Source organism: Trachemys scripta, chromosome 6 (assembly GCF_013100865.1).
Source record: "Trachemys scripta elegans isolate TJP31775 chromosome 6, CAS_Tse_1.0, whole genome shotgun sequence".
In the NCBI taxonomy this organism is placed as follows: Eukaryota; Metazoa; Chordata; order Testudines; family Emydidae; genus Trachemys; species Trachemys scripta.
Genome location: NC_048303.1, coordinates 108824357 through 108851767, shown reverse-complemented (window position 1 = coordinate 108851767; position 27411 = coordinate 108824357). Strand labels below are relative to the sequence as shown.

General features: G+C 39.4%; 1 protein-coding gene across 11 annotated transcripts in view; it reads left to right on the top strand.

Annotated features, from left to right (window-relative positions):
* The window catches only part of ELAVL2 (ELAV like RNA binding protein 2), a 145814-nt gene extending 135598 nt beyond the window's left edge, over nucleotides 1-10216 (top strand). For 7 of the 11 annotated variants that reach the window (XM_034774319.1, XM_034774311.1, XM_034774318.1 and 4 more), the window contains 3 exons: nucleotides 1213-1438; nucleotides 6966-7004; nucleotides 7502-10216. In XM_034774319.1, the coding sequence (XP_034630210.1) occupies nucleotides 1213-1438; nucleotides 6966-7004; nucleotides 7502-7832 (596 nt within the window). In that variant the 3' untranslated portion in view covers nucleotides 7833-10216. Of the gene's footprint in view, nucleotides 1-1212; nucleotides 1439-2625; nucleotides 2846-6965; nucleotides 7005-7501 lie in introns of those variants that run through there. The other 4 variants (XM_034774316.1, XM_034774314.1, XM_034774317.1 and 1 more) reach the window with 3 other exon arrangements.
* Nucleotides 10217-27411: the final 17195 nt, after the last annotated feature.

Below are 27411 nucleotides of genomic sequence, written 5' to 3'. Positions count from 1 at the left end.
AAATGATCTGAATAATAATGTTGTGACACAAACTGACAGATAAGAAATGCAAAGTTGAGCCTGTGACATTCAGCTCTTTAAACTTCCTTACTCTTGTTCCTTGCCATTTTGATGTTAAGTTGTCATTGTTAATAGAAGTTTGCCCACAAGCTCTTTTTGAAATTTTTAAGGAAAAAAATATTCTAACTTTTTTCCTTGTCCTTTCACTGATGAAATAAATGCAATAGGCCTATGAATAATTGCAGTTTTCCCCCCATTCACGTTAATTTGTCCAAGTAAACTAAATTCATTTTAAGCCATTTGTTTGAGGTTTAATGTGCTCCTTAGACCTTCCCTCTTTTTTCTTTTTACTATTAGTACCCTCCTTGCTTCCTGCCCACACCAAATGTTTCCATCTCACCGCTTCCCTTCCACAATATATATCTTAAATAATCTATAGACAAGGAAAGCTGGAAATAGGCTTTTGTTGAGGGAGATAAAATGCTGTGCAGTGAAGTATTGAAATCATGCATCAGGTTTATAGGAACTTGAACACTGAATATTAAAATAGCAGAAATTCCCATTGTTGCAACCCAGAATCTGTACTTCAGTCTTGAACATGGCACAATTATTGTAGGCATCCTTTCTCCAGTGCACCCCTGGGTGGTCGGATGAGGCAGGAGTCCCGGGGGAGGGGATTAGGTGGGGTGGTGGTTCTGGGGGTGATCAGGGGGTTGGGGTGGATGGGGCAGGAGTCCCAGGGGGGCTGTCAGGGGGCGAGAAGCGGGGGGGGTTAGATTGGGGGCCGGGCCACACCTGGCTGTTTGGGGAGGCACAGTCTCCCCTAACCAGCCCTCCATACAATTCTGGAAACCCAATGTGGCCCTCAGGCCAAAAAGTTTTCCCACCCCTGGTCTGGAATCAGCTGACATTATTTCAGAATTCCTCCCCCCACCCCAACTGCTTGAATCCTGTCACAGCTAGAATTCCCTTTCCCCTCCCCAGTCTCCTTTGCATACAAACTGGCTCAGATGTACTTTGTGGCCTGTTGTATTCCTAATTGATAGGATTAGAAAAGTCACATTTTGTACTAGTTGCCAGAACTGAATCTCTGCTGCTGGAAGTTCCTTGTTTATAGTAACCTGTAAACTTACATTTAATCTTCCTAATGTTGGGCATTCTACAAGTCTCCTGAATTAATGAATCAACATGTGCTTCTTTCACTCTATGCAGGGGTATCAAGAGGTGTAGGATTCATCCGATTTGACAAGCGGATTGAGGCAGAAGAAGCTATCAAAGGTTTGAATGGGCAGAAGCCTCCAGGTGCCACAGAGCCAATCACCGTAAAGTTTGCTAACAATCCAAGCCAAAAAACCAATCAGGCCATCCTTTCCCAGCTGTATCAGTCTCCAAACAGAAGGTATCCAGGACCTCTAGCTCAGCAGGCTCAACGCTTTAGGTAAGTCAAATACGTTACGTTTATGGCTGAACCATTGACTTCTGAAATTCCCATGGGCCTACCCATTTCAGTTTCCTCCTGAAGTGATCTCCATCCCCGCCCTTCATAAGAGACTTCATATTTTTGAAAGTCTTCCAAATGTATGATGCGGAACAATTTGTTTTAGAAAGCACTGCCATCTAACCAGACCAGAGTCTAAATATCTAGTAAACTATTTAATTAGCAACATTTAATGTTAAGCCAGGATATTTATTTCCCCAAGCCGGCATCAGTAGAGAATCATGATTTTTAAAGTTACTTTTAATTTCTTAGAGTACTATTGACTTCATAAGCAAGTCAATTCAGTTAACGTTGGTTTAGACAATTTAATTTCCTCCTTGGCCATATGGTGTGCCACAGCCAAAACACTACCTTTCACTTACTTTTTTGTTTCTAGTTAAGAGATCTAAATTCTGCATGCCATATCTCCTTGTTTGACCCTACACTTCCATTTTGAAAATGTAGCCACATATCTTGTGTGGTGTGTATTTTTTTTGTGCATCTTTTTTTCCCATGCTTTTGAGTTTACAGCCATAAATGTTTCTCAGTGATATTTAGTGTATCGAAAAGGACAGATGGTGAGAAGAGAGTGAAACAAATACTGTATTATCTACATTCATAAACCCGATGGCTTTTTCTTTTTCTTTCAGTGATTTTTGCTTTTTTTTTTTTTTTCCTGGGGTGTGTGACTAGAATGCATTAAACATTGAAAAGCTTAAATATACAGTAAAAACAGTCTGTTCTCTCTAAGTAAAAATTGAATCAGCTGATATCTCCTTGAAAAGTGTGCACACAGTTACAAAAGCGGCAAGCTGGCCACACTCACTAGAAGGCTGAATGCCCAAACAAACATCATAGACCACATTTTTGGCAGATGTTCTAAACGTTTATTTACATCTCTGCTAAGCAGCTCACCAGTGACTACAGTCATACAGCTCCACAACCTCTTGGCATTCAGTGCTGGTGACATGAAGTGCCCCCCTGCCCAGTAATGCTCCAGTGCTGACCAGGCAGTCTGTCTTAGGGGAAAGGGTAACTGGTTTAATTCAGTATTCAGTGGATTTCCTTAACTAGGGTATAAAAAGATTAAGCTGCAGAAAACCGCTGAATATTGAATAAAAATAGACTTACCCTTTTTCCATATGCAGACTGCCTGCTCCAGTGCTGACTGCAGGAGTGGAAATTGCACTGCTAAGATGACACATCCCAGAATGCACTGTACTGAAGTAAGATCATGGGGGAGATGTTTTGCGGACCTGAAAACAGAGGTAAATAACTCTTGCTGTCAAGGCATCTGTCAGTAGAGTGACCAGACACCAAGTGTGAAAAATCGGGACGGGGTGGGAGTAATAGGCACCTATATAAGTTAAAATCCCAAATATCAGGACTGTCCCTATAAAATTGGGACATCTGGTCACCCTATCTGTCAGGCCTCTGTTGTGGCATTCAGCACCTTCTGGTAAGATTGGCCATCAAAGTCCCGAGTCACTCCTATTTTAGATACAGTTTTTTCCATTAAAAATCTATTTTCTTATTATAGCCATTATAACTGAGGTATCTGTAATACCAGTGGTGTAGTATCTGTAAGTGCTAGCTTTTGAATAGTGATCATGGTGTCTGTCCCAGTCTTTTAATCTAGTTATGTGACTAATAGGGAAATGCCAGCTATTACTATTCCCTAAAGGACCCCATGTGTTCCACAGCTATGGAATTTATCCTGTTCTTATATCCTGGAACATAATTTTGCAGGTTTAATATAAAATACTCTTCCTAGTTGATATGGTTGCAGAAAGAGTGCAAACAGATGCAGTGATGTCTGCTTGTGTCTGAAAGCAGCCTGAAACAATTGCTGTGAGGGAAATATTAATTCCTATCAAACCCAACAATAAGGTATAATATTGTTTGTAATATTTTGTGTTCAAAACACTCTATAGACACTAACTAATTGAATCTCACAAGCTCTGAGTTCGCTGGATAAGTATGGTCTTCCCATTTTTACAGGTGGGGAAGGTGAGGCAGAAAAGTGAAATTACTGGCTAAAGGCCACACAATGAATCTATGGCAGAGGCAGGGTTAGAATTTGGGCCTTCTGACTCATTCCTCCTGAACATGCTGTCTTGTCAATAGGGTGTTAACTTTCAAACTGTCATAATTTTACATCCATTCTATATATCTTATGGCTTGTATAGCAGACATAATTGTAGTATATAAGCTCTTCCTATTTCATTTGTTGATTACTTCACGAGAAACATCTAGCTAATATGTTGGTTCCATAATCCCCAATATCTCTCAAACTTCCCTCAAATAGCTTCTGCTGTGCAGTTACATGGGTTTTGATAAATAATTTGGTGGTATCCTGAAAATGTATGGCCAACATAAACTTTAATTAAATTTTCAAATGGAAGAACACAAGGGAAATTCTGTTCTACTGATTATATTATCAGGCCCTTCTGAACTGTTGTGTTGAGTACCCAGAAAATAAGGCATCCAAAATCACTCTTGAAAATCTTGTCCCTTTAAATTTAAAAACAATCTGAAACTCACTGAATTTCCAGTCTGGTGCACTGGAGCACTGTAGAATCCAGAGCCTGTAACTCAGTTTAAGTCAAGCTCACCAGTGCATATGAAGCCTTACTACGGCCTTGTCTGCACAAACAAGTAATACTGCTGTAACTACAGCTGTGTAGCTATACTGGTACAAACCCCCTCAGGTGGATGCAGTTATTCTGGTATAAATGTGCTTATAACAGTGTGGCTTTATTCCTGCACAGGAAGGAGAATAAGCTACACTGGTATAAGCTACCTTTATACTGGTTATTCATGCATATAATAATACAGCCCCCTAGTATGAACACAATTATAACAATATATTGGCTAAAAGGTGTGATGTTTTTAGCCTATGTAGTTATACCAATACAACATCTTAACATAGAGCAGACCTTATGTGGTAAATTTCTTTCCTTCAGTGAGATGATGCCTACTGAGGGTTGACCTTAAATTTGTTTCTAACTTAGTTATCATAGAAAAATTCCATCAACATTAAATATCAGTTTAAAATTCTGCCTAAATATATTGACTTTTTTTAGAGGTTTAGAGCAGTTTTAAACTTTTGTACCTAAGTTTAAGGCACCCAAATAATTGACCTGGGTTTCAGATGTGCTGAGCACTTTCAGCTCTCAGTAGAAATACATAGGAGGTGAGTGTCAAATGCTTCTGAAATTTAAACTGTTTAGGTGCCCATGTTTGGAAAACTTGGCTTGGTTGTTTTGTAAGTTCATTTTAAAACACTTCACAGTACGATAAAAGGGTGGGAGAAGTGTATTGTACAGGAAATATAAGTGGGGAAGGGACACTAATAAATATAAAATACTTAATTGTGGTGTCCTTTGGTTTTACTGGTGTACCAGTCATAAATTAAAGCAAGCACGATCACAAAATGCTATTTCATGACTAGTGGTTCTTGAGTAAGTACTGGGTGGGCAAAAAAAACAAACTCTCTATCATATTGCATGTTAAAAAGCCTATCCTCGCCAGAAGTGGCTGTAGCTTTGTTTGAAATTAAAATAATTTTTTTAATTATGCTACTCATTTAATTTTGTGCTTTAGAAAACTATATAAATTATAGCAATGTTTGATCAGAATTTCTGGGTTACTGAAAATTGGAAATAGGAAATCAAACTGCGGTGACGTAATAGTGAAATTTATTATTTTGAAGGGAACTTGGATCTAGTCTTCATAGTTAGAAAATATTTAGTTTTATTTGTTCAGTTGTGAGCTTAGCTTTGAGTTACAGCAAGCAACGAGCCTCCTTTTCTTTCCCATTATAATACCTACTAGGAGATGCCTGCTGTTGCTCTTCAACTGCTGTATTAAGTTGGTTTTATTACCAAAAAAAAAAAAAATTTAATGGACAAAGTTTTGCATCTGTAATAATCTTTCTTAAAAGTAGTTTGACTAATATATTCTAGGAAGACCATAGCTCCATGTATTGCAGTGAAGAAGCTTGGAGTATACTGATTTTTCTACAGTTTTCAGAAAACTATATAACATACATGACAGTATTTCAGATTTCTTACTATTCAGGAACAGCGCTCATGGGGTAGGTTTCTTTGGGACTCCCATTTTTCCTTAAGGCAGCTCAAATACAATACCCTGTGTCAGGAATAAATGACTCTAGATTAATTGAAATTTCACGTTTACATTACAGGTTCAATCAACTCAAGTGAGTAGACACTGAAAAGTTGCAATTTGACTGTTCAATAGCATGACATGACAAGCTTTGGTGATCTCAGTCCATGTTCTGTTTGATATGATCCCATCACAAAACACCTTCATAAATGGTGCTCATTGACCATCTCAGAGAAAAATTATTGAATGTACATTGGAAGGGGAAATCCCATTTTGCCCTTTGAGGGTAGTTCCCTATCTTCATCCTCCCTTTAAATAGGTGTTCAATGAGATGTTGATACAAAACATTATATTGCCTTTCTGCTTGAGGTATAAGCATTATTCAGGCACTTCCCAATATAAGCATATCTTTTGGTTGTCTTATTAAAAAGAGTGCACTGTGGGTGGATGTCCTAACGTGAACTGGAAAACTACTTTTTTTTTTTCCCCTTGTTTGGCTGATTTTTAACATCTCTCTCAGCATAAAATAAACCACTCCCTTTTTACTGAATGTACAAGCAATTCATATTTTGTAGAGTCCTAAACTGTAAAGTAAGAGGGAATGTTCTAGGTTTTTTTTCCCCCCTTGACATGCATGAGTTTTCCCAGAAGGAAGTTGGAGTCTCTCCATGGAGCCTCACTGTTTGAGAAACACATGGTTAGATGTTAATTCATAAGTTTTAAATCTTCAAGGATGCTCTGGCATCCTCGCATTTGTTGCATTCCTCTTATCAAAAGATTTGCAGCTGGGCAAGAAGGCATTAACACCGCTGCTTAACAAGTTCTGGGGAAAAATTGTAAAGCTAATAGCAAGTCTGCCTTACTACGCTGGAAATAAATTTTCAGTAAGACAAGAACAGTGGAATTAAAATTGTTCTATATTCTCATGTTTATTATTTCTGTCATTTGATAAGTCTTCTCCTAACAACTGTCAATAATAGAGAAATATACACTGATCTGGGTACGTCTGTGCTCCCCATCGACATAGTATCAGTGTCTCTCAATAAGAGCTGAATCTTGTATGAAAGCTGATTTTTCTGGAGAACTCCAGTGAGCTTGTGGTCACTGGTGACTGCTTAACTTTTTACACTAATCTGGAGACTGGAAACTTGTTTCCACACATGACTACCTGATGGAAATGTGAGCATGTGTGCAGTAACCCCGTCATGTATGGTAAGGTGTCACAGTTCTTAGCAGCTTTCAGACTTCGCATACACATTCTGTGGAATACAGTTCAAGGAAACTGGCAATAATATACTGAGTTTCCTTAGAAGAATAGGAGAAAATCCAGAGACTGAATACTTTGCTAAATGTTTTGCAGGTTGGACAATCTGCTCAATATGGCTTATGGAGTAAAGAGGTAATAAAGAATCATATTAGGTTGATAATAACTTTCCAACAAACTAGTTTTTTAGAGAAAGTATTTTGGAGTATTGTAAATACCATTTTTCCCTTAAGGTTTATGTTGGGTTCCTTTTGCATGTCGAGATGTTCAACTGAAACGGTTTTCATTTCAGTCCATCGTTCACTAAAGGGAAAACCTCTTGTATCTATTCCATGGAATTCCTCTTGAGTTTTTTATCATTAATCCTCAAGTTTTTGGCATGGTTTTTCTTTTTTTAAATGTTTATTTCTTCTAGCCAGACACTGTTCCTCACTTGTGTAGTGCCATTCAGCATTGTGCGTAATCTCTGTACCCTTTGAATGTAATTTACAATGTTAAATTTAAATTGGTTGGAATGTTCATGCAAACTGTAAATAGTCCGTTTGCTTAAAAAAATAGCTTTGGGGGGAACTGACTGTATACAGCCCCTCTTTTATTCTTATTCTTGATTCTTTGTTTCCCACATTGTTTAGTAGGTTTTCACCAATGACCATTGATGGAATGACCAGTTTGGCCGGAATTAATATCCCTGGACATGCAGGAACCGGATGGTGCATTTTTGTGTACAATTTGGCACCTGATGCCGACGAGAGCATTTTGTGGCAAATGTTTGGACCCTTCGGAGCAGTAACCAACGTGAAGGTCATCCGTGACTTTAACACAAACAAGTGCAAAGGTTTTGGATTTGTGACTATGACCAACTACGATGAGGCAGCCATGGCAATAGCCAGCCTGAATGGATACCGTCTTGGGGACAGAGTCTTGCAGGTCTCCTTTAAAACAAACAAAACGCACAAAGCCTAATGAGTTCTCCTCAATCCATTTATAGATGAAAACTATACAACAAAGGCAAGTTCAGAGAAACTTTATACATTAGTCAATGTCTTTGTAAGTCAGTGTTGAAATGGGGATAAAATGACTACTTAGCATCCTAAGAATATGTGAGATTTTTTTATTGCTAGTATTTGAATTAAAACTTCTTAAATATCTTTTATGTTTGAATATGGACAAGAGGTACAGGGTTTTTACCTGTCACAATGCATTCTATTGCCTTCTTTGAAGAAGGTGGACCTTTTAAAATGTTTCAGCTAAGGGAAGAAGTTTCTTTTCTTTTTACATAACTGCCTTGAACCTGTGAGTTAATATTGAGGCTTTGTGTTGTAATCCCTAACTTGGTTGTTTTATGTTGTGTTTTCCTGATTAGCTTTGTGTTTAATTTACATTTAATGCATTGCTGTTTTGTCTGTTCAAGAAAAGTATTTTGAAGTTTACATTTTATTTATAAAGTTATAAACAGTATTTATTTTGTAATTATGATTTGGGTTGGGGATGGGGGGTACATTATAATAAAAGCTTATTGTAAGAATACTGGAGAACTTTTCGTAAAGCAGTACCTTGCCAAAGAGATAAGAGCCTCTTTGATGTGGGTTTAAAAAAAGCATCTATTTTTATAAAAAAGAAAAATTTGGAGAAACTTTTTACTGGTCCTGGAACAAATATTTTGACTTGAATACTTTGAGAAATCTCTTCATATGACACCTAGTGAGCTTTTAAAACTTACCAGGAAATTTGCAATGGTTGGGGGAAAATTTAGAAAGATTTATGATGTAGAAATACTTTTGAGACCTTTGTATTAAGAAGTAGAATCAATGGGAAACACTGGTGGTTTCATTTTTGTAATCATCAGTGAAATCTCTGATCATCCTGGTTATTATGTGATAGGTGGCTCACATTAATTTGTGATTTTGAAACAAATGAAAATTTAAAAAAAATATATGAGCAGGCAAGAAATTTAAATTACCAAGAGATGGGGGAAAAAAAAATCTGTTCTTCCTAAAGAATTCCCTTCAGATAGAGCTCATGGTGTTTAGTGATGTACTTGCAGTATTGTTTGAAGAATTGTTTTGTCTTAAGAAAAGACGTTGCACATGGTTTGCACTTCAGCAAATCAGCAAAAGCAGTCTGAGTTGGATATAATTGAAAGTATTTTGAAAGTTACGTTCAAGGCTAACACCTGAGCTTTGTGTAATGTAAATAAGACCTTGCGTTTATGAACCTTTCAGCTAATTTTGGTTTTGGTTTATTTTTGACTTACATTGCCAAGTGATGTTCAGATTTTGAATGTTTTCGTATGAGTTTTTTCCTTTGTAAATGGCATTAACATTGTTACTTGAGGTCTGCTTATTCATTTTCATTGTCCTGAGGACTTGAATTTACAGTGCATCAGATTTGTTGCTAATTTTGTCTGTAGATAGTCTAGCTTCAGCTGTTTATGGTGATGCTACATTTTTGTTTATAAATATGTTTGTGGTAAAAATGAGTATAACCATAGGATTTGAACAAATTTCCTTACATTTTTCATACAAAAATCATAAATACCTGTATACTATTAAATTTAACTTTGTATGATGCTTAAATCACTATTTGGGGAAATAAAAGTCTTTACCATGTATTGAAGAAATTTAAGAAAAAATACAAAATATTTTCTGATTAGCATCTAGCTTATAATAAATTTTTTTAAAAAGCTGAGGGATATAATGCCTTCACCAGGATGCACTGACAACTATATAGTTACGTCCTGCTTTTTGTATAAACTGAGATGCTCATATGCTTCCCCTTAGAACAAGCAATGTGCTATGCATAACATAGTTGTACATTATCTTTGCAGTTGCTTTTGGTTCTTCTTCTTTTAGACTGTAGTTATAAATTTTTCAGTATAGTACAGTACATATACTGTGAAGCGCGTGCTAAAGTGAATAAGCGAGTTTTCATGCTGACCCACTCAATGCTATTCAAAACTCAATTGACTTCCTGAGCACTCTCTCATTCTTAGGTGCACTTAGATCGTTGAAGCTAATCCTCTGCATTAAAAGTTGTATATACTTTAGAAAATAAAAACTTTCCAATATGGGGAAAACAGTAGCTACATGCTTCTTTCCTATACTACTGTAGCAAACAAAGGCATTGATGAGAAGGCATGTAAATTGGGCTTCACTTTACAGTGTTTATCAGAGCACTTAATAAAATGTAAGGCTGGTATTTATTTGAAGTTGTACAGTATTACTTCACATCTGTTGGAATAGAAAATATATTCTGTTTAGTATTTAAGAGGCTGTACATGTTTTCTTTTGTGTTTGGATCCTTTGTACTTTTTCATGTTCAGTACATCAATAAACAAAGTTGAAGGGAAGACAGTCTGACGAGCAGATCTTTTTAACTTTTTCCTCTGCTTTAATGGCTATGCTTTCTCATTGGGTGAAAGGTTTTCCTCTAGTGGACAGGTTGTTCAGCAAGGGGTGAAAACAGTGGAGCCAAATACTGCTCTCTCTAAATCCAGAATCGCTCCATTGGTTTTACTGGAGTTATTCTTAGCTTGTGCTGGTGTAAATGAGGACCGAACTCAGCCAGGCTATAAAAACCATATATAGAGAATTTTTTTTGTAGCAAGCTGAGAGATTTAAGCTATGTAATTTCAAAAGCACACATTGGATAAGTGCAACCCTGAAAAGAAGCTAAGTTTACCATGTAGAGGCAGTGTCATTTTAGTGATTATTTTACAGTATTGATCTTCTTGTCCCCTGTATCCAAAACCAGGGTTATACATTTCTAATTAATCTACCATTCTTCTTGTTAGTGTATGTGTTGTGGAGACAGTTCCCAATTAGTATTAAAGTTCTTCCATTAGTCTGTTTATAAAGAGTTTCTCCTAAGCTCACTGGTTTTGTTCACTTCCATTCCCTGAACATCCAACATCTGTAATAGAGCATCAGAAATTTCCTATCATTGCAGTTCTTATTCATATTATATTCTGAAGTTGCTTTCACCTGGGTTTTCCACTTACACTCATGGTATTTGAAATGCATAACCATATGGTGTGAGTTCTTAAAGTGCTGCTTCTTTGATATTCTGTGTTCAAGTGGGGTTTACTTGAGTGTGTGTGTGTGGGGGGGGGGGGAAGAATTAGATATAGATATTAGTACTTAATAGATGGCATCTGTGTACATTAATCCATAACTATGGTGTTAGAAAAAGCTTTAGTCTGCTATAGCTAAAATAATGTGTACACACTGACTTTCACGTAATAATCATATCCTTTAGTGGCTGGAGGCCTGAAAAAAGGATGCAAGAGCTTCTATGCCTGGCAGCAAATAAAGATTTTTTTTTTTTTTTTTTTTTTTTTTTTTTTAACCTCAAGTGGTTGAGTTGCTGCTTTTTTGAGTTACAGTCCCAGCAGGGACAAATCTTCACACTAGGGGAAAGGGAGAACCCATGGTTTCAAGTTACATGCTTTCATCGGAAGATAACTTCAATACTCTCTATATATTCCACTCAAACCAATATTTTTAAGTGAAGCTATTGCTTAGGTTAAACTATACATAAATAATGTGAAATCTATTTACACACATACCTGTTTTAATACAATATACTTGTTTTTCAAAGGGCTATGTACACAAGCAAGTTTGCAATTGGGAACACAACCAGTTATAAATGCAGTTTTACAGAAGAATGTTTTGTTTGGGGAAACACAGATTCAAAAGTTCACAGCAATGTATTTCTGATTGGCGGTGTTAATAATTGGATTAAACAAATTTAAAAGTTCTATGTGAGGGTCTACAGAAATGGGTTTTGTAACAGATGTAAGCTTTTGTGTATTCAAAAGAAATAGGATGGGAGATGCAAAAATTGTTTTGTGGGTAAAATTGTTTTGTGGGGGCAATAACTTTTGAAGTATAATATTTATTAAATATATCTGACAAATATAGTTTATATATATATTCAGCACCTTATGCTAGACTATCTGTTGCAGACCCTGGTAAATCCTTTGCTTGTTCATTAATTTGCAATATGAAAAATTTAAATTAAATCACAATTACAATTAAAATGTCAGATCCAGGAAAACATTTGGAGACTTACAGAATGGATTTAGTACTTGTAAGAAATGCAGATTAACTGTGCTGGTGATTGACATGTGCAGTCTTTTATATAGAAGATGTTTGAAACACAAGTTGCCAGCAGTGGGACAAACTTACCATCTCTATGCCAAAGCTCTAGTCTGGAAGAGAACTGCTTCCAGTGGTAAGCAAGCATTTGTTTTCTCAGATGGCTGAGTGTAACTTCTTGTAATGTGTGTGCCTGTTTATTAGGAACTGGATTGAGACTACAAATGCATTTCATATAGACTGCCAATCAGCTATGGGATTGAAATGATGACCTAGGAATGGAAGGCTGTCTTCTATCACCAATGTGCTGGAGAAGTTCAGAATCTTTAAGCTGTGTTTTTGGGACATGATTTTCATATTAGATTATGCTCTGAAATGGATTATGAATATTTAGAAATAGTGAGTTGATGTATAACATTTGTTACCACTTTCACTGTTGAGTTGAAAAGCAATAGACTAATGGCATTTAACAATAAAATTGCTACAGTTTTACTTTATGCCTATCATGAGAGAGAATCTAAATAAAGTTCTGAACTAAAGCTACTTGCCAGAAATGAGGTTCCAACTCCTTCAGGGCTAAGATTGTATACTTATTTCCAGTCTAAGTTGTTGTCCTTGCCAGACTTGTATAGTAGCACCTTTGTAGCTGGACCAATAACCATACCAGAATATGAAACACATCACCTGGAACTTGCTAATAAACAGAGCGCTCAGAACTACAAGAGAACTTAATTTTTGCATTGAATTCCTCATTATTAAGCTCATTTGAAAAAATAATAGTTGTTTCAGTCTGTTTAATGCATGACCAAGACGACATCTGACTGCTTCCAGTGTGATATTTCATGGCTGCTGACAGAGGATTAATCATGAAAACACACTGCTTCATATGTGGAGTGTTCACTGTAGACAGATGCATTGTGGTAATGCATGGGATGAATCCTACACTTAGGATAAATCAAATCTGAATAACTTGTCCTATTTCCCACTCTACTTCTGTTCCGTAGATTTTAGTTGTTCCTGGCATCACCTTCCTGGGACTTGTGCTTAAAAGTACATGGTAAGGTGCTATTTTTTTTCTCCGTTCAGAGTGAATGGCGTTTACCAAAAATAACTTGAATTTTATTACTACTAACAGTAACAAGTTGGAACTGTGTAAAATCCAATAAGTATAAATTACTGATGACTTCAAGATGGCAACTTTTTGCATTCGTTCATTTTTGACAAAATTGTTAAGGTCTAGTCTAACCTGCTGGGGTCTTGTTGCTGCTTTTCCGGTAACTATTACTACAACTTCTATGTTAGTGTGGCCTACTACTCGGAGAATAGAAAGTAACTGACTTCCTTTTTTGTATCTGGTACTTCCACTTGTCATGACTTCCTGTCCTCTTCGCCTCCTTCCCCCTGATACTCATTAATTTTCTATGGTTGTATTTGATTTTAATCTGGCCCAACGGATTTCTGTAATTCATTTGCATTACTTCATTTCACAACCAGACATAAATGATGTGGTCTCATGTAACTTTAGTCAGCATCACAGTTTACTGACTTTCCAGTTTGTGATGGGAATTAAGACCAAACTTGTTTTGCTTCTATCAAGGACAAGACCAGTGTGGCTTAAGAATGCATAAATTTATATTTAGCTTGTGTGGCTTGTTTATAATCTGAAGTGATTTTTTTTTACCAATTCAATTACAATATTATAGCCCCCATTGAGACAAGCACATGCTTATGTTTAAATTATTTTAATGAAACATAAGTATAGGCTTAACTTGGGGCACATCACTTATCTGCTGAGGTCTTGTGCTTTTTCCCAAGACTGTGTGTGTGTGTGTGTGTGTGTGTGTGTGTGTCTGCTGAGGTGTGTCCTATAATAATTTAAACCAATATTTTTAAAGAATAGACCAAGATTGGCTTATTACTCCTTGTGATCTTCACTTTGACCCTCATTTTTTATGACAAAAATAATTCCAAACATGCTTTTTAAAAATTACATGTGGGGTTGAGGAACCTTTCTTTTATTGGAATGTTAAATTTCTTTGCGCTGTGACATGCAGTTGCGAAGTGTGGTCAGTGAAAGGCAAGTGGCAGACTGTTTGTTTATTTTTCTGTTCTTGATTAACATTGGCACTATTCTGGTGGACCGAAACAGTTTAGTTGCATACTTCACTTCAGGCTGCTTGTGTATCCTATTTGACAGCTTGTATTTTCTGCCTGAAAAGTGTTACTCCAGAGACCTGGTTGGATCTGTTACTTTCTCAAACTGATCTATGTTGTAAATTCACTACAAAGAACTGCAGTATCCACCTTAGTTTCCACAACCTTGGCCTTGTTGCAGAACTTTCTAGTATCTCCAAAATAGAATTTTTTTTTATTTAGGTATAAACAAAGAATACAGACCAACTTTACTTCTGAAATTAGTTTAAAAAATATTTAGTTCACTGTTGTAAAATGTGATGGGCTGATCCCACTGAAAGGGAAGCACTTTATCTGCCAAAGAGTGTCAGTTTAAGCTTCCTCACAGATAATGTTCCTGGTTTTACGATCACACCTAAAGGCCCCAACCAAGTAGAGGCCCCCATTATACTATGTATTGTGTGAACACCTAGTAAGAGGTAGTTTCTGACCCAAAGAACTTGCAAACTAAGTAAACAGTGAGATAAGTTTGGGGGGGAAGGGGGCATAAAGAATGGAAGTGACTTGCAAACATCATATTGCAGGTCAGTGGCTGAGCTGGGAATAGAACTTGTTTCCTGCCTGCCCTGTCCACTTTGCTGTGCTGCTTTTCCATTACCATCTAAGGGTGAGAGCTTGCAGTTCAGCACAGAGCTGTAAAAATCAGTCTCTCTACTGAGGGTAAGGGTGCTCGCTATGATGTAGGTGGCAGTTTGACTTGGCCCATGCTGGCAGGTGCAAGCAAATCACACTGTCTTGAGCAGGGCAGAAAATGTTCATCGTTGAGGATCAGAGAGCTAGCACTCTTTTTAGGTAGGTTCTGGGTGTTCCTTCCAAGGGAAGTGTCTGAAAATACATGCCATGCGGTGTGATGTAATGCATTCTGAAGGCATGTCATAGTTCTTGCAATTAAAAACCAGTACATATACGAAATTGCTTCCAATGATACATTTATCTTTGAAAAATTTAACTGTTTCATTTGCTATTGTAACCTTACTCTTCACTCCATGGTGTTTTTTTTTTTCCTTTCTGTTTTCAATCTTGGTGGATCTCTCTTCTGTGTTTTCAATGTAATTCCTATTGCACTTCTTGCTATTCTCTACTGCCTCGTTCCTCTTCCTTTAACTATATTGTTCCGCCCCTCTTTTCTCTCCCTTCAAAATCTCACTCCATCTCTTTTTTTCCCCCCCACACACACACCTTAGTCCCTCAGTTTCTCCCACCATTCCTCTCCAGTAAAAGTAATACCCCTTCACAATGTGCTTCGCATGGAGCAGACTGTAGAGAGACATAGCTCAGTGGCTGGAGCATTGGCCTGCTAAACCAAGGGTTGTGAGTTCAATCCTTGAGGGGGCCACTTAGGGATTGGGGGCAAAATCAGTATTTGGTCCTGCTAGTGAAGGCAGGGGGCTGGACTTGATGACCTTTCAGGGTCCCTTCCAGTTCTATGAGATAGATATATCTCCATTTATTATTATTATTATTATTATTATGAGCTGGTTTTGATGTGCTTTGCTGTTCTTTTTGGGAATGGATTGGGTTGTACTCAGGTAACTTTGGCCTTTTGTTACAGGGAAGATCCAGAGGGTGTTATGGGCTAATGAGGGGTGCCACAAAGCTCCACATTGTCACCCTTTTCTATTGAATGTGTGTATGAGGCCATTAGAGTTCAGTGGGAAGGCATAGGCTGAAGTGTTCTCAGAATGATAATGCAGTGTATTACTGATACCAGCATTTTACCTCCATTTCCTCCAATCCAGAGAGTACATTCAGATGCACTTCCCAGTGTCCGGGTGCAATTGGGGCATGGTGAAAGCTCAAGCCAGATAATGTTGAGGTGGTGGTGGGCTGGGTTGAGGGCTTGAAAATGTGTCTTGAGAGGTTTTGTACAAGTTTGGCTACACACTTATTAGCTGATAGATGATCAAATGGCAGCAATGACCAAGACTGCCTTATTTTCCTGTATCTAGACAGGAGCTTGTTCTTGGACAAAGACAATACCATCATAATTCTCCTTTCCACTCTCTCAGATGGACTACTGCAGTGTACTGTACATGAGGCTACACCTCAGTCAATTCAGAGATTATAACTTGTGGTTTCTTGAAGTGAGCACATTAAATCTTTCCAGGTTCTGCACTATTTTCTGGCTAGCAAGTGGAATTAAAGGTATGTTGGCTTTGACTTAAAATTCCTAAATGCAGTAGCTTGGGACCTTCCCACCTGAGAAATCGCCCCTTTCCTCGTGAAACAGAACTGTAGTTGAGATCAGGAAGGGGCGCTTTAACTGGATTTACCTTCATAGAAAAGCCAGGGGACCCCTTTGGAATGCTCTCCTCACACCCCCATCTGAAACTGCACAAGTCTCTGACCTTGTGTGTGTGGTACAACGCCAGTCTGTTTGAGGGGGCATTGGTGGAGAGCGGAGGATGAAATGACTGTCAATTTTAAAAAACTCCCAGCAAGTAGCCGGGAGTTCTTAAATTGTATTGGTCTGTTGACTAGTAAATAGATGAGGGTGTGATAGGACAAAGGTGTGGAAGAAATGCTGGCTGCTTTTGATTTATCGTGTAAGCACCTAGAGAAACTTCAAACTTTTTTTTAAAATGTAAGAATCCAAAGCTTTGCATGGATGACTTTTGGTGTGGAGCTCTTTTTAGATTGAAGTCAAAATCTTGATGTATTCATGTCAGTTAGGATGCCTTTCTTTTGGTGGCTTTTAGTCAACAGGTTACCTGATTGAGTGCCACTTTCCCTGGTTGTAGCTCTTGCTCTTCCTTGGCTCCAGCAAGCTTCAAGTTATTCAGTGTGAAAATAAATGTGGGTTCTGTGGGGATCACCTCAGACTGTCATATTAGCTGGTTCCTGTTGCTACAGAGCTCCAGGGAGGGCCTTCGCATCAGAACCTTGGTGTCTCCTCTCTCCTCCCCCCGGCCCCCATCAATTGGGTCTATGTAACCACACCATGTCCATTTTCAATAAGGCCACCAAATTCTGTTCTGTCACAAAGGTTTCTCATCCTTCCTTCATGTTGGTCAGAATTGATCTCACTCTGACACTAAAAATGTTGATCCCAATTGACAGGGTTGGTCTGACAAAGGATTTTATAGGGTGGAAGATAGAAAATTTTTAAAAGGGGCTTTGAATTGTCTTCCTTTTCTTCATATGCTGTGAAGGCTTGGATGTTATCCATATCAAGTGAAAATAGATTAGTTAGATTCTCCTTTTACTTTCAGAAGATTCCATAGGGATCAAAATGGGGAAACTAAAAAGGAGATGGATTCTATCAAAGCGGCATTGTCTTTCCGCTTCGGCCTCTGTGTTGTCAACCAGATTATCTTTCTTCTCTTCAGTGTTCTGTCTCAAAGAAATATGGAGAAACGGTGTCATCTGAATCCAGATCAAAAGACTGTCTGGTTTAGACTTTGATAAGATGTCCAATCATTCCTTGTCAAGATACTCAAAAGCTTCCAGTCATTTTGGCACCACTCCAGACCTAAATACCAAATCCACCTATGTGGTTCTTTCATTCTCTCATCCACCAGAGAATCCTTTCCCAGCACGAGATATTGAGGGCTGCCACAGAGAGGGTTTTCTGTAAGACAGCGTCAGATGAGGTCCACCAGAGGAACAAAAGCTCAAGAACTTTTTAAACTGGACTGGTACCATTTAAGACAGATGAGTTCTTTGGATTCTGGTACGAGGCCTTCTCATAGGCCTTCAAAAGCTAACCCCTTTAGTATTTCCTTGCTTTCCTGTCCTTCAGGACTGTGAAAAGATCAGTTTCTGGATGACTAGCAAATATCCTTTCCCTTAGAAGAATAAATGTGATTCCGCCTAAAGAAAACTTGTTTTTATTTCAGGTTCACAAAGATGAAAAGATCCAGAGCTTTGTGTCCATCCTCTCTATCTCTGTGTACAAAATTCATGTCAAGGTGGAGACTTCATCTCTTCTAGTCCAATAAATAGCTCTTTATCCCATCTCAGGGAATCTTTCATTTGGCCTCATGGTATTGCCTGAAGCTATTTGATAGCATTCAGGTTTTTTCCTCAAGCAATTCCTTGATACCATCCCTGGGCATCAGCACACAACTGCCATCAGCTGATCAGCATGAGTGGGTGGTGTTTCAGAAACAGTCCCTTAATCAATGGTTGACTACCTTTTTTTCAAACTTCCTGATTAAAATAAAAATAAAAATGGAGCTCTTGCCTGTAGATAGGATCACTAATGCTGGAAGGAATAAGAGGGAAGGTGCTCTCATGGATTGGTAACTGGTTAAAAGATAGGAAACAAAGGATAGGTATAAATGGTCAGTTTTCAGAATGGAGAGCGGTAAATAGTGGTGTCCCCCAGGGGTCTATTCTGGGACCAGTCCTATTCAACGTATTCATAAATGATCTGGAAAAAGGAGTAAACAGGCGGCAAAATTTTCAGATGATCCAAAAATACTAAAGATAGTTAAGACCCAGGCAGACTGTGAAGAGCTACAAAAGGATCTCTCAAAACTGAGTGACTGGGCAACAAAATGACAGATGAAATTTAATGTTGATAAATGCAAAGTAATGCACATTTGGAAAGCATAGTCCCAACTATACATACCAAATGATGGGGTCTCAATTAGCTGTTACCTCTCAAAGAGATCTTGAAGTCATTGTGGATAGTTCTTTTTTTCACTGCCGCTGCACATTGAGTGGATGTTTTCAGAGAACAGAAAGCTGAGAATAATTAAGAAAGGGATAGATAATAGAACAGAAAATATCATGTTGCCTCTATATAAATCCATGGTATGCCCACATCTTGAATACTGTGTGCAGATGTGGTCGCCCCATCTCAAAAAAGATATTGGAATTGGAAAAGATCAACAAAAATGATTAGGGATATGAAACTGCTTCCGTATGAGGAGAGATTAATAAGACTGGAACTTTTCAGCTTGGAAAAGAGATGGTTAAGGGGAGATATGATTGAGGTCTATAAAATGACTGGTGTAGAGAAAGTAGATAAGGAAGTGCTTTTTACCACTTCTCGTACCACAAGAACTAGGGATCACCAAAGAAAATGAATAGGCAGCAGGTTTAAAACAAAGAAGTATTTCTTCACACAACGCAGTCAACCCGTGGAACTCCTTTGCCAGAGGATGTTGTGAAGGCCAAGACTATAACAGGGTTCAAAAAAGAACTAGATAAATTCATGGAGGATAGGCCCCTCAATGGCTATTAGCCAGGGTGGGCAGGGATGGTGTCCCTAGCTTCTGTTTGCCAGAAGCAGGGAATGAGCGACGGGATGGATCCCTTGATGATTACCTGTTCTGTTATTCCCTCTGGGGCACCTGGCATTGGCCACTGTCGGAAGATCGGATACTGGCTAGATGGACCTTTGGTCTGACCCAGTGTGGCCGTTCTTATGTACATGTATCTCCTTCAGGATCAATAGCCAGGCAAACTGGCTCAGCTGCTGTAAGCTGGTTGAGAGTTGTGTTCACAAATAGAGCAGGTAGAAATTTTCTGAACTTTGATTTTTGGATTTGGAAGAAAAAGGGGATGAAACTTTTATGTGGAAAATTATCCTGTTTTGCAACCATCTGTATTATCAAATCTTCAGTTAGATAGCACTGAAGTGTGATTCCTTCAAGTGGACCTGTTTGTAATCCAGCCCAAAAGAGAACCAAATTCTGCTCTTAGAATTGACAACCATAGACTTGTAGGAGTTGATGCTCTTGTTGTTTTCCCAGCTGGTTCTTTATAGCCCCCAAAAAAGATAAGCCAGGATCAAACTTAATTAATCCTTATCCCTTACTGGCTTGACTACCCTTGATTTCCTAAACAGATGCCAGTATCACATGCTCATTATGGTACTCCATGGTCTCTCAGGACCTCATTCATCAGGGTCCCTTGACTAAGCCAGACTGGACACTGTTGTTCAGATTCTATGCAGCAGGCGTCGATCATCTCCTGGTACGTGGTTACTTTCTATATTGACTTAGTTCTCAAATCCAGAAAACCATTCAATAGTTAAGGTTTGTAGCAGCATTTTAGGAACCTGTTGGTATTGCTATAGGAAGAAGATGATCCTGCTGCAGTTATTTTCAAAAATACTGGACTTACTACCAGACTGTTTTCATGATGGTCTGTCTTCCTGAAAGTGTCTGTCTCATTGCTAGGTGCCATGTGTCATTTCACTTCTGGTCTGCTTCTTCATGCATGTCTCTGTTGCTCAAGCAGCATCATTCAAAGACCTTCCTTCCCCTTCTCCCCCCCCCCCCCCCCCCCCCCCCCCCCAAATCTGATGCTCCATTGTCCCTTAGTATCAATTTAGTACTACACTATATGTTTATGCTAAATCAATTTTCTGGCCACTGGGGTTAGAGAAGTGTGCTTGCATTTTCTAGCTAACATTTTTTGCCCACTTTTTGGCCATTACTGGTGTCTTGGAGGTCAGTCATTTTTTTCCATCATGCCAGCCGTACCTTCCACTTTTTTCCTGATGCTGTGGCTTATGTAACTTTCAGCTTCATTCCCCAAGAGACATACAGCCTTCCACTCCAGGCAGTCTGTTTCCTTTACCTTCTTTGTCGTAAACTCTCAGCCTGGAAAAACAATTATATGCATCACATGTGGTCAGGGTGGTAAAATACCACTTGCATAGAACTAAATTGTGGAAGAAATCTGGTGTTCTATGGGTGTGTTTATGGGGACTTTGCATCCTTTCCAAAGCTTCACAATCCTCTTCCATAGTTATGAGAGAGGAAATGGTGAATCTGTGTGTTTCTTTTGGTGGGGGGGCGTATGTTCAGCTGAAGTTTCAAGGTCTAACTTGGTTTTTCTTCCATCTAGACCTCTCATTCTTTTCTCTGGCAACAGAGAAACAGGTACAATTCACCAGGTGAAAAAAGGATCCATTTTCGTGGCTGACATGGGGAAGGTGGAAAAAGTTAAGTCAATCTCCAAACTGCTCAGTGGATTTCAGTGACCGAGTGATAAAATCATAGGTAAGAAAACTAATTTTATTGCTTCATGATTTTAATGTAGCCTTTCCTTGGCATGCTAGGGAAGTTTGAGCAAAATCCCTTTAACAGTTGTATGACAGACTGAGGAAATACTTTTTCCAATTCGTGGGGAAAAAAAAAAATCCAAGTGAACAAGACAAGGATATAGCAAAAGTAGTTGGCATTAAAAACTTGACAGAACTGGACTAAGGCCTTTTTGAGAGTTTGAAGATGGGGACATTTTGAGTGTTAATTTTTTTTAGCTTTTGTAAAGTGTGTGTGTCTATATATAATCGTATACAAAAACAGTATTAGTTACTGAAGTTGCAAGTCGCTCACTTGGAGTGATCTGTGATGAAGAACGCTGCTCTGAATCAAGCAGAGCAGATATGTGAAACTGGGTCTTCCTTATCCCTGGCCAGTGCCCTAACCATCAATCTACAGACAGATTTCTATTTTTGCAAAAATGTTTCAAAAAGTTTGATTTCGTTCCATGGTGGAAAGAAAACAAACTTTGAAATCTCAAAGGTTGCTGCAGAATGGAACTGTCGCCATCTGGATAGCTCTACTGTTACTCCAGAATGTGGGCTGCTGGCGTCATATACTGAGTCCAGTGGAGAAATAGGAGGGAACTGGTCCTGGCCCAGCTCTCTCCTTTCCTTCGTTGTCACCTATCCACAGCTTGCTTTCTAATATATTTCAAAGGTCTGCTGCAAACAATATAGTATGAGCTGCTCAAAATACCAAAAGAATCTCTTATAAAGGAGTGTCAGGCAACCTAAATAGAAGGGTTGCTAACCCTTGATATAATAACCGTAATAGTGTATATGCCTGAATAGGGTAATCATGTGCTTTCACGCATCCCACTTTTGTTTGCTTTCACGTGTTTTGCCATGTCTGATGTTTAGCTTGTAAATGTCTTGAAGTCTATGGAAGATGCTAGCCCCTTTGAAAATAGGTCACTTATTTCTGGGACTAAAGGATTTAGGACAGGGGTTCTCAAACTGGGGGTCGGGATGGGACCCCCTCAGGGAGTCGTGAGGTTATTACATGGTCGCGAGCTGTCAGCCTCCACCCCAAACCCAGCTTTGCCTCCAGCATTTATAATGATGTTAAATATATTAAAAAGTGTTTATCACTTATAAGGGGGGTCACACTCAGAGGCTTGGTATGTGAAAGGGGTCACCAGTACAAAAGTCTGAGAACCACTGATTTAGGAGATGGAGTGTATTTTTAAAAAATCATGGGTCTTGTCTTTTGTATATGTTCTATAAAGCACAAAGTAGGCTTTGAGTACAGTGAAATAACAGCTGAGCATGCTCGCTTGGCATGTGCTAATATTTTAGGAGACTTTAATGAAACCCTGTGTGCACTCAGAAATCACAATGCCCATTTCCACTACACAGCCTAATATGCAAAGACATTTTGCCTTTCAGGCTGTTGGGATAAAGTGGATTTTTAATGAAATGCGTATAGCAAAATTCTCCCCCAAAGCCCTTAATTATCTGGTACCAGAGAAAATGCTTTTAAAATGTGCTATTTAATATATGGTAATATTAAGCAATTGGTACCCTTCAGAAACAAAGGATCTGGTGAGACTACCACCTCATACAGGCACAGATTAGAACCTACCAACCAAAGCTGGTATGTCCCATAGACCACTCAATTCTTTAGGTTTTCAACTTGTCCTATGAGGAAAAATCCACAAAAATACAAGATCAAGACATCAATAAACTAGTACAAAATTATAATCACCATTGATCAACTCAGAGTGGTGATGTGTAAGTGTTCCTCTTCTCTGAAGACCCTCATCTTGTATGGTCAGTCAGGGATCCATATAATGCCATCCTGTCCTCAGTGTTTACATGCACTTACTCAGAGATAGCAAGATGCCAGGGGTTTAGCTGCAAACACTATGCCAATGACACTCATTCTCAAATGATGCAACCATTGCCACTACCAAAGTGTCAGACTGCGTACCAGAAATTAGCTCTTGGTTGAACAGCTGACTCAAGCTGAATTAAAACAAGACTGAAGTGCTGCTGGTTGGAAAGGGGAAACTTTTGAAAGAACTAGCAAAGACGACATCACCTTCCATTGAAGGCCTCCAGCCTCCATTCCTGAAAGTTGTGTAAAGCCATGAGATCCTATTCGATGCTTCACCAAGCTTGGATGACCAGGTAGCATCTCTCAGGGATCCTAGCAAGCTCTCCTTCCTGGCCACCCACTAAGACTGCAATGAGGGGAATCCTAGCTTCTGTGCTCTGGATCCCCTGGGGTGTCCTCTAGACCCTCTGCAGGCTATAGCAGTGGTTCCTCCACTTGGCCTCTCTTGGGCGTATTTCCTGGGCACTGTTCTCAGTCACAAATCTCTACCTGGAAATGGGGCTTCCCAGCTCACCTGCCCAAGGTCTCTGCTGCTAGTACCGACCCCAGGGACTGGGAGATACCCATCTCCCAGAACTCCACCCCAAAGGTGTGACACTTCTGGTTTACGGTTTAATTTTCTCAGAGGCATGTAGCTTTTGTGGAGCAATCCATGCATGCACACGCACGCATCCTTTGCATAGTCTGACGCTCTCTTATACTCTTAATCATGCACAGGACAAGAAACACAACAATAGACATCTGAAGCTGCAGTGTCCCTCACTTCATTCTTCCCCTGTGAGCCCAGGCAGACAGGCAAGGTGTCCCCTCCTCATACAGACCATTGTATGATGTCTATCCCTTACAGAGCCACTTCCCAGCTCCTGCCTCAGTGCATTTGTCACCTCCAGACTTTATTTACAGTGACTCACTGTATGTGAAGCACGTACAGCTAGTACAGAATGTGGCTGCCACCTTCTCTATGGCTCAGGCTGCCATGAGCACATCAGGCCTGTGCTCAATACCCTCCACTGGAGTTCTGTCATATTCCAATGCTTGTTTAAGGGGCTAAAGCAACTAATGGATGAAAGCCCAGCTACATTAAACATTAAAGACCAAATTTCCATCTGTGAACCATCACGATGGCAGCGCTCCTTGCTTGGGACAATTCAGATCCAAGTTCAGAACACAGCACTTGAGCGGAGGATAAAGCGGTCTGGGGATCTGGAACAAGCTTCCAGAGATCAGGCAAATAGAGTCCACAGACACTGCAAAGCTGCCTTCAAAAAGGTTTCCCCGGTAAGAAGCAATATTAAACCCAAGATAAGGAAAGATTGCCGTTCAGATGGAATTTTTTCACTTGCAAACTTTTTACTATTAGTGTACCTTTAACCAAGATTTGAGACAAACTCTGGCTGCTCAAAAACGCATTAATATTTTACTGGCAAAGTGTCTCCTTCCTGTAGTGATTGTTTATTCTTTTTGTTGCTGGGAGCAATTAGCTAGAACAGTCATAGTCGCAGCTGTTAGATACTATAAGCTCCAGCAGAGATCACACAAAGCCTTGTGTGCATTTAGATTCTATCGGAGTTGTTTAAATGGGTGATTCTTTGGAGTATTCTGCATCAGTGAGGCTCTTGGCAATCAGAGGGTGCACTTGAAATGAAATACTTACAGTGTGGTCATTGGCTCAGTATCCTCGAAATCATTTGAACACCTTGTTTATACTAGTTGAAGCAGAATTCATGTCACACAGCAATGTGCTGTAACAGCTTATCTGTGTGGCTTTATTCAGAGAACAGCCTCCTCTCCCTCTGCCCATTGATTCCTTGCAAGACACTAAGCTGTTTGCTCAATAAGTCTCCTGTATGTTTCTTTAATTTGTCACTTTGCATGTTAATTTTCTGGTGAACAGCTGGGGGTTGTGTTGAATAATCTCCTTGGTAATACTGGTATATGTGGAATATAGATCATTTGACTATTTCTTATGGGGTTTTTTGTGTGCACCTTTTGCTTTTGCTGGCCTGACAAAGGGGCTTCTTTCTGATAACTTCTCCAGGGGCCATACGGACCACGTGCCTGCCAAGGAGAGCTCCCTCTGTAGCTGCTTTAACTCCCCAGTGTCCATTCTGGCTCCTTTTCCTTGGTGAATAGAGATTTCCCATCCCCCTTCCCCTGTTCTCCTAACTACTATTGCTTTTTGCAGTAAGGCCTATTGGCACTGAGGCTGCCTTCTCCTCTTGTCTCTGCTTATGGGGTGACTTCGCACCCATCACATCCTCTCCCAGTTAAGCAGGCAGAGTGCACAGTAGCTCCAGCTGTCCAGGAAGAGAACTGCAGCAGCCAAATCCACCTTACTCCCTCCTCCTTTTTAGGCATGTGGCTCAGCCCCCACGCCACTCAGGAGCAACAGCTGTTCTTCCAGTTTGTGGTTCCTGGACTAGCTAACTCAACTCCCTTATGGCTGGTCCACACTAAGCCCCCAGTTCGAACTAAGGTACTTCGACTTCAGCTACGTTATCTTAGTTCGAACTTAAAGGTACTTACTGCGGGTCCACACGCGGCAGGCAGGCTCCCCTGTCGACTCCGCCTACTCCTCTCGCGGAGCAGTATTACCGGCGTCGATGGCGAGCACTTCCGGGATCGATTAATCGCGTTTAGACAAGAGGCGATAAATCGACCCCAGAAGATTGATTGCTTGCCGCCGAACCAGCGGGTAAGTATAGAGGTACCCTTAGACCTACTAGTTCTTCCTCTTCTTTCTCAGCCCCCTAAATCTGGCAAGCAGATCCCAAGGGAACAAGGCTTCATCAAGAGAGACTGGTTCAGAAGATAAAAACCCATTAAGTTCCCAATGGACATTGCACCCTGAAGTTTAAGATAGCAAAAGACATTGAGTCCAGAGCTTCCCCTTTTGAAGCAACCTAGCCCCAGCAGATGCCTACAAATTATCCAGGATCTATGCTTCCCTCCATAAGCTCAAAGTTAAGCCGATACAAAGAGGCAAGAGCAACCTCCTCAGAAAAGGAGGAAGTTCCGAAGAGAGCATTTCAAGTGGTACCATTATTAAACAAGTGACTAAGGCCTAGAGAAATCTCTTCCAGAACTGAGGAGCCATAAGAAGGAATGGAATTAAAAAAGCAAAGCTTGATCAGATCAAAGCATCTAGTGAATAATGCCCACAGCAATTTGAGCCAGTACGTTCTTCCCCTTCCAAAAAAAATCTACAAAGGTATAGTCTCAAAGACTTGAAAACAGCCAGGCAAAAATTATCCTCGTCTAGGGTCATCAATCAGTACAAACCTTCATTCAGATAAAGCTAGCAAGTGTAGTATCCTAGAATTGACTGAATCCTTTGTCTGCCATATGCCAGACATCAATATATTTATGCATCTGACTTAAAGAATAGGAAAAAGTATTTAGTTTATTAATTCTTGTCATGATGCATGATTAAGGGGACATTCAATAAAATTGAAAGGAGTATATTTAAAACCAGAAAAAGAAATCCTTTCTGGAGTGCACTGGTAAGCCTGTGGAAGTCATTGCCACAAGATACCATGAGGCCAAGATATCAGCAGGCTTTAAAAAAGCATGGTTTACTGTAAATGGATAACTAGTTGCAAATTTTTAAAAATTCTTTACTATTGTAAGTGATCTAACTGCTCACATTTCTGGGCATAAGCCAGTTATTGAGTTCAAGAGAAAAGTTTCCCTGTGAGAAAGTTACTAAATAACTGCCTGCCTGCAAGGTTTCTTACACCCTCCTCTGATACATCTGGTCCTGGTCACTTTCAGAGACAGGATATTGGACTAGTGTGAATTCCTGTCTGTTGCAGTATGAAAATATATAAACAATACAAGGTAGCTTTCAAAGCTCTTAGATTTGGAGTCTGGTCTTGTGTTCTTGTGCCTCTCAAACTTTCCTAATCTAGTTCCAAAATTATATTAAGGATTTCACTCTTTCATAGATGGAGGAAATTGTTTTTAAAAGTCACCTGCCTTTTTTTGTGAGGTGACCCTCAAGTTTAGAGCTAGGATAATGGCAGACAATATTATAATTAACCGTTTTCTGGCCACAACTTTTTGGTTCCAAGGACTGCCTGATGGCCCTTTCCTACCATGAAGATAATTTAAGGACAGCCTCTCTCAGATCTTCAAAGCTGTTCTACTCTACAAGGTTCATGGCTAACAGAAGAGGGAGCATGTAGACTTTACCCTAATGCAGCAGCAGCTCTCCTCTCTGCCCAGGAGATAAAGCATCACTTGAAGTTCCATATATGCTTTATTAGAAATTAATCTTGACAATGTTTGCAGATATAGACACATCTTTGGCAGGCCTGGGCTAAGAGCTGTCACGTTCTGCCTCAGTTATACAGGCCAGGGAGCACTGCTACTTAAAGCCCACTGGTTAGAGCATTGAATGGA